General features: G+C 49.2%; 1 protein-coding gene across 1 annotated transcript; it reads right to left on the bottom strand.

The window, feature by feature from the left end:
- On the bottom strand, positions 1–6,566 carry LOC112112317 (protein TsetseEP-like). Its single transcript, XM_026658284.1, has 2 exons — positions 6,476–6,566; positions 1–750 (listed from the first exon to the last, which is right to left on the bottom strand). The coding sequence occupies exons 1-2, from the start codon at positions 6,564–6,566 to the stop codon at positions 275–277; spliced, it is 567 nt and encodes a 188-aa protein (XP_026514069.1). The 3' UTR covers positions 1–274.
- Positions 6,567–9,698: the final 3,132 nt, after the last annotated feature.

Genomic DNA, 9,698 nt, shown 5'->3' with positions numbered 1-9,698 from the left:
CATGTCCCGATGGATGAAGAAATCGCGGTGCTGCGATGATCATGCACAGTGCTACACAGGGATCTCCCTTCTAGTTAACAACGCAGTCCTGGCAACAGCGAGGGAATTGCTCTTCTCCATCGGTGGCCTCTTGGAGTGAATTAATGGTTTTAAGCGGTTGAAACACTAAGGGCAGCCCATGGCAGTCATAAGTGGACTCTGTGGATATAGAATGAATCACCTATGAGGACGTACCTTTTGAGAGAGTTTTTTTTTTCCCACCAGGGTCTAGGTCTCACTGAGTATCCGATTCCTGCTCTGAATTTGAACCTTCTGGCTCAGGGTCTGGTTCCGTCTCTGGATTTGAGCCACCTTCCTCCTCGGGCTCTTGATCGGGTTCTGGAGGTGAACCATCTTCCTCCTCGGGCTCTTGATCGGGTGCTGGATGTGAACCATCTTCCTCCTCGGGCTCTGGGTCTCGGCGAGTCTCTGATTCCTGCTCCAAATCGGAACCACCCGTCTCCGGGTCTGACTCAATGTCTGATTCCTTCTCTGGATTTGAACCGTCTTCCTTCTCCAGCTGCGGATCGGGCTCTGGATTGAAACCATCTTTCTCCTCTGGCTCTGGGTCTCGTTGAGTCTCCGATTCCTGCTCTGGATTGAAACCATCTTCTTCCTTCAGCTCTGTATGGTGCTCTGGATTGAAAAAATCTCTCTCCCTTGGTTCTGGATCTCGCACAGTGCGTGAATCTCGCTCCGGATTGAAAAAATCTACCAAGAAAAACAGAGGAGGAATAGGTGAATGGTATTCAATTGCTTATTGTTTTCGTTTGCTTCATTTATATCCATACACTCATGTAATAACCTACTTAATGAATGGTGCAGCACACAGCTCTAGGAAATTCCCAGACAAAAGTTACGTGAAGTTTGAGAGTATTTACGTAGATGTGATTCTAAAAGCCCCATTATGCCAACTGGCGAAGGGTGCGTCCCACCCAATATTGTCAAAATATTTAGCCAAACAGTCTCTTGTAAAGCATCATATAAAACCTGGTGACACGCTGGTGAGAGTCAGGATGTACGGATTGTATATAGAGATGTATGTATAATTTTAATATACGTTGAGAAGGCCAGAGGTGGATTAAGGTTTCATGGGGCCCTGGACCAGAGCAAGTGGGGGGGCCTCTCCCACCCTTTCTGCCTGTGGCCGCGCCCACAGCCCCACTCCATTCTGCCCCTTCCCCCCCCCATGACCATGCCCCTGTTCCACCCATGGTCTCGCCCATTTCCATCCCCCCACTGCAGCCCCGCAACCCATTTGCTCCTTTCTGCCCCGCCCCAGGACCGGAGAAGCTCTCCCCTCCCTCCACCCCCAGATACGGCCCCGGGGCCACAGCAGGGAGCGAGAACTCCTCCAGTCCCAGTGCCACAGCCGGGGTTCGGGTGCCTGGTGCTTCTGCTGGGGAGTGGAGTTGGGGTGTGGGGGCTTCCCCTGCCCTGCCCTCCTAGCGTTGTTACCGGGGTTGGGGCACTGGGGCTTCCCCTACCCTGCCCACCAGCCCGGTGCTCCTGAGGGGGCTCCGGGCTTCTGCCGCCTGGTGGCAGATTTTTTCTGGGCCCCCGCCAATTAGCTGGGGGCCCTGGGCACAGGCCCCATCGGCCCAGTGGCTAACCCACCACTGGTGAAGGCATCAGAGAAATAAACCTGCCCTTGACAAAGGAATGTGGATTAACCGATGTGGATCAAGAAAAAACGGCATGGCTGGATTACAAGCACAGGGCAATAGAAGGACATTGGCTTGATCACTTGATTTATCTTAGAAGCCAATTGAGAGAGCCAATGGACCGGAAGCTGAAGAAGCGGGGTGGTGCCTGCACCCGGAAGAAGCAGCAGCCGGGGAGAGGAACTTTATCTGGTTTTACTTTTCACAGAATTCATCTCAAAGGCATTCTGGGCTGTGAAAGGGAAGAACGGGGGCACTTGGGACAAAGGGATCAGTGCCCTCTGATTCTGTGACCAGCGGCTCCTGAGGGGCGGGTGATGCTGGTAACTTGATGCAAGTGAGAAAGCTGCTTAGGCGAAGATGGGAACTTGGGAAAGTTAAGTTGGGGTCACTAGAAAGCGTGTTACTTTTGTTTCGTTTGTAACTTTCGCTCTTGCCCTAGTATCACTTCAATCTCTGCTCTTCATTAAGGAACTCCTGTTTAGTTTTACTATCAAGTATCTCGGCGCTGGGTATGAAAGTAAAACGGGAGTCCTCAGCCAAACTGGTGCGTGTCCTGCTTTGTGCGTGTGCTCTCTCTCTTTGGAGACAGTGGACTTAATCATTTCTGTGAGTGTCCAGTGAGGGGGACCGGCTGCTGCCGAGAGCCGTCTCTGGGGAATGCGGGCATTGGGATTCACTGAATGTCACCTGCAAAGCAAGGTTAAGACTGGCTGAGTCTCGAGGAGTTTGCTGGTGGGGCGGACGGGCTGGTGCGGCAGGGAGCTGACACACATAGGCGCCGACTTCCCCTCTGCCTGGTGGGTGCTCGACACCCCCCGCCACACACACCCCTGGCCCCGCCCCTGTCCTGCCTCTTCCCACCCCTGCACCGCCCTTGCCCTGCCCCCATTCCACCCCTCCCCCAAAGTCCCCGCCCCTTTCCTGCCCCCAGTCTACTCCCTTCCCCCAAGTCTCCACCCCTTCTCCGCCTCCTCCCCTGAGCGTGCCGCGTCCCTGCTCCTCCTCATCCCTCCGGGAAAGTCCTAAATGCCGCCAAACAGCTGTTAGGTGGCGGCTGGCCAGGAAGCGCTGGGAGGGAGGGGGAAGAGTGGGGATGCAGCACGCTCATGGGAGGAGGAGGTGAGGTGGGGCCGGGGGAGGGGAGCTTGGCTGTTAGTGGGTGTCGAGCACCTGCTAATTTTTCCCCGTGGGTGTTCCAGCCTCAGAGCACTCATGGAGTCGGCACCTATGAGTTTAAGCGCCAGCAAAGCTGAGGCAGAGAAGTGACACTGGCTTACTGCTCAGGGCACCCTGAGGATGGCGTGACAAGAGATTGTAAACTCTTCGGGGCCGGCTTTTTGTGCTGTGTGTGTGCAGCACCCTCCCACTTCATCTGATGTCATTTAGGGCCCCGTGGGGGGCAGGGTCCCCTCATGTCCCCTGCAGACCCCGCTTCAGGTCCTTGTCCTGTCTCCCAGGGGGTTCTGGGAGCAAACAAACAAAAAAGGAAAGTAATTATCCTCAAACCCGCGTTATAAACCCAGGCCACCCAGCGTTCAGGCTACATTTACAACACCCAAATGTGATTGTAATATCTCTGGATGGGTTGTTGGCAGTAGGAGGGAAATTGGGATTTATGCTGACTGGCGTTTAGGATGCACTTCCTCCACTAGGGGATGTGTGCAACGCACACTACAGGGTATGGCGCTTTGGCTCCCTCTGGTGATGTGGCCACACCGAGATTGATGCATCTGCTACAGAGTTGGGTCTGTTAGCTCAGAAAGTAGGTTCACACGGGAGTGCAGTTTTCCGGGACCGTACAGGAAGGGTAGAAAGATCTGTGGGATAGGTCAGAAAGTCTGGTCTACTTTCTGACCTATCCCGGGGCGGTGATGAATTTAGCAGGGCTGGTTGGAACTCAGGATTTCCATACGGCGGGAAATGCCGCCTTTCCAAATTTGTTTTGGTTCCAAATCAGAATGAGATCCCGAAATTTCCAAATTTCCGATGAAATGAAATTTTTGAAAAAATAAAATAAATTTCAAGTCCAGTCGAAAAGCTGCGTTTTGATAATAGCAAAATATTTCATTCTGATGTTGACTATTTAAAAATGTATATTATATGTTTTGACACAACTTTTCATGTCAAATAATATAAATATCATGTCATGAATGTAATATAATAGTGGTAGGACAAGACGCAATGGGGTAATCTGCAGCCAGGGAAATTTCGGATAAATATTAGGAAAAATGTTCGAACTATAAGGGTAGTTAAACTCTGGAACAGCTTCTAAGGGAGGTTGTGGAATCCCCATCACTGGAGATTTTTAAGAACAGGTTGGACAAACACCGGTCAGGGAGGTCTAGGTTTACTTGGTCTTGCCATAGCGCAGGGGGGCTGGAATAGAGGACCTCTCAAGGTCCCTTCCTGCCCCACATTTCAATGATTCTATAATATAAAAAGTGAAATGAAAATTCATTTCAAAATGAAAAATCAAAATGTTCTCTTCTGATAAGGTAAAAACAGAACACGCTTCATTTCAATTTTTTTTTTTCAGAACAAAATGTCAAAATTGACACATTCTTGCAGAAAGTTTGATTTGATGAAATGGCATTTTCTGCCAGAAAAATATTCCATTGGAAAATGTTTGGTCAGCTATAGACTAGAGCAGGGGTCGGCAACATTTGGCACGCGGCTCGCCAGCGTAAGCACCCTGGCGGGCCGGGCCAGTTTATTTACTTGCTGACGCGGCAGGTTCGGCCGATCGCGGCCCCCACTGGCCGTGGTTCGCTGTCCCGGGCCAATGGGGGCGGCAAGAAGCGGCGTGGGCGAGCGATGTGCTGGTAAGAGAGTGGCCCATTTCAGACAGGTGACAAGAAGGTGTGAGTAACAGTAGGGGGAAATTAATATTGGGGAAATTAGGTTTAGGTTTTGTAATGACCCAACCACTCCCAGTCTTTATTCAGGCCTAATCTGATGGTGTCCAGTTTGCAAATTAATTCCAGTTCTGCAGTTTCACATTGGAGTCTGTTTTTGAAGTTTTTTTGTTGAAGAATTGCCACTTTTAGGTCTGTTACTGATTGACCAGAGAGATTGAAGTGTTCTCCTACTGGTTTTTGAATGTTATGATTCCTGATGTCAGATTTGTGTCCATTTATTCTTTGCATAGAGACTGTCCGGTTTGGCCAATGTACATGGCAGAGGGGCATTGCTGGCACATGATGGCATATATCACATTGGTAGATGTGCAGGTGAACAAGCCCCTGATGGTGTAGACATCAGTGACCGGTTTTTGTCCAACCTGTTCTTAGAAACCTCCAGCAGTGGGAATTCCATAACCTCCCTTGGAAGCCTGTTCCAGAGCTTCGCTGCTCTCACAGTTAGAAAGTGTTTCCTAATATTTAACCTAAATCTCCCTTGCTGCAGATTAAGCCCGTTACTGCTTGTCCTATCTTCAGTGGACATGGAGAAAAACTGATCACTGCGCTCTTTGTAACAGCCTTGTAAATATTTGAAGATTGTTATCAGGTCCCTCCTTTGCTTTCTCTTCTCTAACTAAACATGCCCAGGTCTTTCGACCTTTCCTCATAGGTTATGTTCTCTTATCATGTTTGTTGCCCTCCTTTGGACTCTCTCCAGTTTGGCCACATCTTTTTTAAAGTGCAGTGCCTAAAATTGGACACAATACTCCAGCTGAGGCCTCACCCATGTCCAGCTGTTAAACAATCTGTGAGATTCATCAGATTCCTCCATTTCTTCTTGTAAGCAGAATGGTTCCACTATCAGAACTGGGCAAATAAAAGATGTTTTGGTTCGTTGGCAATTCAAAAAAATAGAAATAAAAGAATTGGGTCAAATGAAATGTTTTGTTTGACCTGAAAAAACAAACACTTGTTCCATTTTGAGCATTTTTTAAATGCTTTTGATTGTTGTTGTTTTTTTCCAAACAAAATTAAAGGACTTTTTGAAACAATCATTTCAAACTGATAAATTGAAACGTTTGGTATCAGAAATGTCAAAGTTTAAATGTTTTGGTTTTTCGGAATGTGTTTTTAGACTTTATTTTTTTCCAAACCAAAATGATTCAGTAAAATCAACATACATTTATAAACTGTTTTGTTGTTGCTGAATCTGCGTTTTTTGCCAGAGTAAGTTTCATATGACAAATTCTGCCTAGCTCCACCTGCAGTACCTACAGGGATGGAACTGTTCACAGTTCTGTCACTTCACAGGTATCTGGGCCGAGACTTCAGCTCTTAGTCCAGGGGGAATCAATTATTTTGTGTCATGGTCCAAATTCCTGGTCAAGATATACTCAAGCTCTGGACTCCAGAGAAACATTTTTCACACTGCAAGTGTCCGTGTTCAATGAACATGTACAATGCTGTGAAATATACCCAGGGCCTATTGCTTATATTTTTAGTGCATTACATGAAAAATAAAATCAAACCACTCTATAACCTAAAAAACCCCTCCAAGAAAGATGTAATAAATTACAGCTAAGCCTTTGAGAAAGTACTTAGATAAAATGTCAAATAGATGCAAATATTAGCATTAAAACACTTTCAGACAACGGTTTTAAGTTTTGACTGAGTATTGTCAAATACAGTTGTTATAGGCACAGCTGTATATAGATAACATATTAAAAACGTTTCGGCCTTTTGTGGCTTCTTTAACGTAAGTATCCGAGTCTGAAAGAAAATAACACTTCGTACACATGGACTCTTCGTCCTTTCACTACAGAGTCAGAAGTCTCTGGAAACCGTCTCTTGCTTGGTGATTTCTCTGACCTGTGTTTGCAAACCCACAACCCTCCCGGAGGCCTCCCAACTCGTGGTGGATTCTCACCCAGATGCTAACATCTCCATCCTGCAGTTCCATGCCTACTGGTGGCTTTGCCCCACCCAGTGTTGGTGGGTGTTCCACCCACCCAGTGGCTGGATGACCTTAGGGGCATGCTCCCCAACACCTGATAGCCTTAGGGATCCATGGCTGCAGGCGCTTCCCCCTCAGATCCTCCCCAAGCAGTGATGGCAGGTGGCCTCTGGTTCCACAAGAGAACAATGCGTCACCCCCTCTCATCTTCCCATCCTGCACTGGGAGCAATCTCACCTTCCTGTTGGCCTTTGTGTCCTAGCTGTTGTTCTGCTTAACCCTTTGTAGCCTATGAGCCAATGTCTTTGTGGATGCTGGGTCATAGACAGCCTTTGCTGGTTGTGCTGGGGCTTTGCTGATCCTGATGAGTGTACCTCAGTGGTTCAGGGGCTTCTCCCTGGTCAGAGTAATTTTCCATTCCTGTCAGGGCCAGCTACTGGCTGCGTGCTGCCCCTGAAACTGCTGACTGAGGGATGGGGAGAATAAGGAGGGAGGCAGCCAGCAACTCTCATGCCTGTAAGATTCGCTGGTGCAGGGTGAGCTCCTCTCCGTTCTCTGCAATCCCAAATCTACAGCGGGACAGGAAGGGCTGGAACAAAGCGTGTCCTGCTTCCCTCTGAAGCCCCGAGTCCCGGCGCGATTCCAGGCAGGGCTGGAAGTCCGAGTCCTGGCACACCCTGCGGTCTGCTGAAAAGTCTCTGGCAGTCCAGGTTTGGACCACACGGGCTGCCTATTGACAACCCCATCTTAGCCCATGCAAGGTAGAGGTCAGGGCCCGTTCAGATAATGCTGCCAAAATGTAACTGCAGCTCTTGGGCCTTTTATTTGTCCAAGTTAGGGGCTGAGAAAATTGTCCCCCCCCCCCCAAACACCTTCAAAACTCCTGTGCAGCTGCTCCTTTCTCTAGTCGCCATCTCAGAGGAGAAACGGAGGGGCTACTGCTTTTGTCAGATGGCTACCCGCTTGGCTAGCCAAGTCAGTCCTGGGTGCTTCTCTCCTGTTTCTGGCACTGGGGAGGTAAGATTTAGAGGCAAGAGTGGAATAGCCATAGTCCTATTTCAGAGCAGAGTGAAATATCCCCTGCGTGTTTCACTTGGGCCTTTCCATGACAATCGTTTGACCCAGTGCTGATGCGCGGCCCGCATTAAATTCCCCGGCCGGTGCTAGACAGGAGGTCAGACCGGATGATCATAACGATCTGTGGAAGTGGAAAAAGGGATAAAGGGAATTTAAACGCAAATATCTTAGTTTCTAAAAATAAAGCAAAAGTCAGGCTAACACTAACGCTAATAACGTGAGACTTTAAGGCAGGGCCTGGGCGCGTGGGGAAGCAAGTGAGGAAAACTGTAAAAGATACTGTTTTGACCTTATGTTAAATAAAAATAAACCCAGATTGTAGCAGAAACTGCTGAAAAACGTAAAATATCAGGAAGAAATGTGTATAAACAAGACGCGGTTGTTGATCATTCTTGTATGCAACAAAATTGTTTATCTGGCGGAGCCCTGCCTAGGAAGGGGGAATCCCTGTCCATGTGCATTCTCCCCCTTGCAATTGCTTAAAAATAAACTGTCTCTAAATTGTTGCAAACAACCCTAAGAGTGAAGACTGTGTTTTCTTCCACAGATCCCTTTTGACCTGAAACTCTATGAATCTCCGAAAAAATAGATCCTCATAGAGGCTGGTCTCCTCATCCTAGCCCTGCTTCTGCTCGGCCAAACTCAGTCTGTGTACGGCACGAGGAAAAGGGCAGTGGGCAGCTCAGGATCTGGCCGAAGAAATGTTTACCCGGAAGGAGGCTCAAGTGTTTATTGAAAAATAGTACCTACCTCCCAGGGTCTGCGAGAGTCGAGAGAGATCCCACCTCCCAGCGAGGTGTCTGCTGTGCGTTATAGAGCAGAAATGCAGAGTCGCTCTAGGCGAGAGATCCTGTCTTGCAGCGTGGGATTGGCTCTGTTTCATACAGCAGAAAAGCCGAGTTGCTCTCTAGAGCTTGTCTTCCAGGGAGGAATCGGCTCTGCTTTCGGTAGCAGAATAGCTGAGTCAGGCAGGGGTTGTGAGCCGGATATGGGGACAAGGGCATGGCTGGCTTCTCTCTGGGCATCTGGGAAATCAGCGCAAGAGAAGTCACAACCCAGAGACACTTTGCATCCTCCTCCCCTCGCGTGACGCTTGGCACAGTCCCTGATGCTATTTGTGTCTGTCCGGGGATGAGCCAAGATGAACTGGAGGTGGTGTGAGCTTAGGTCACGGTGTTCATTACAGAGCCTGCCTGCCCTTCATCACGCAGCATGGCTGGCAGGCCAAGGCCAGGTGCATGAGGTGGAGGGGGGAGGGCAGTTGGTTTCTGTCCCCCCCCCACCACGCATGGGCTGTTTTGGGTTGGCTTATCTGGGTGGGTGCTGCCACACTAAAACTAGGGACCTGCATACCACTGGCACCTAAAACACCTTTCACTTTCAGGATCTTGAGGAGCCTATCTGCAACTTTAGGCACTTAAATATCTTTAGCATCTGGTCCTAAGTAATACGTTCCCGGCAGACATATGGAGAAGTTAGATACAAAACAGCACTCTTGGTGGAGGGTTGCAACGTAACACAACTTTTATTCTTAGTGTAATGACCGAGGCCCCCAAATGATGGATGATCGCTATTCTTAGTAAATAAACCAGAGTCCTGTTACCCGAAATTGGGCCAGCTAGTGAGCTGAGGGAGGACTAATGACCCACCAGAGTTTGGCAGAAAGCAGCACATTTATTATACCGATAGCTAAAAGAAGGGGGGGGGGGTCACCCTCACACTCGCATACTCACGCTCCCAGGACAGGCACGGCACAGGAGATGTCAGGATCCTTCAAGGTAAGTGTCCCACAGCACAGCGATGGACGGTGTGATGAAGGTAAATCTTCCCGAGGCACGTTGGCATGCAACGCAGCGAACCACTGGCCAGGCGGTCCGGGCGAAGGGCCTTCACGGGAGGTACAAGCTTGTGAGTGCACTGCCGAGCACATGGCCCCTTCCCCTTTTAAGGACCTGCTCCTCATGGCCTGCGACTAGAGATGACTTGGCTGCGTCTGGTTGGGGGGAGGGATAGCTCAGTGGTTTGAGCATTGGCCTGCTAAACCCAGGGTTGTGAGTTCAA

This window comes from Terrapene carolina, unplaced genomic scaffold (assembly GCF_002925995.2).
Source record: "Terrapene carolina triunguis isolate 2854851 unplaced genomic scaffold, T_m_triunguis-2.0 Scaffold423, whole genome shotgun sequence".
NCBI lineage: Eukaryota > Metazoa > Chordata > Testudines > Emydidae > Terrapene > Terrapene triunguis.
The sequence above is the reverse complement of the archived record's forward strand: the minus strand, read 5'-3'. Positions and strand labels throughout refer to the sequence as shown.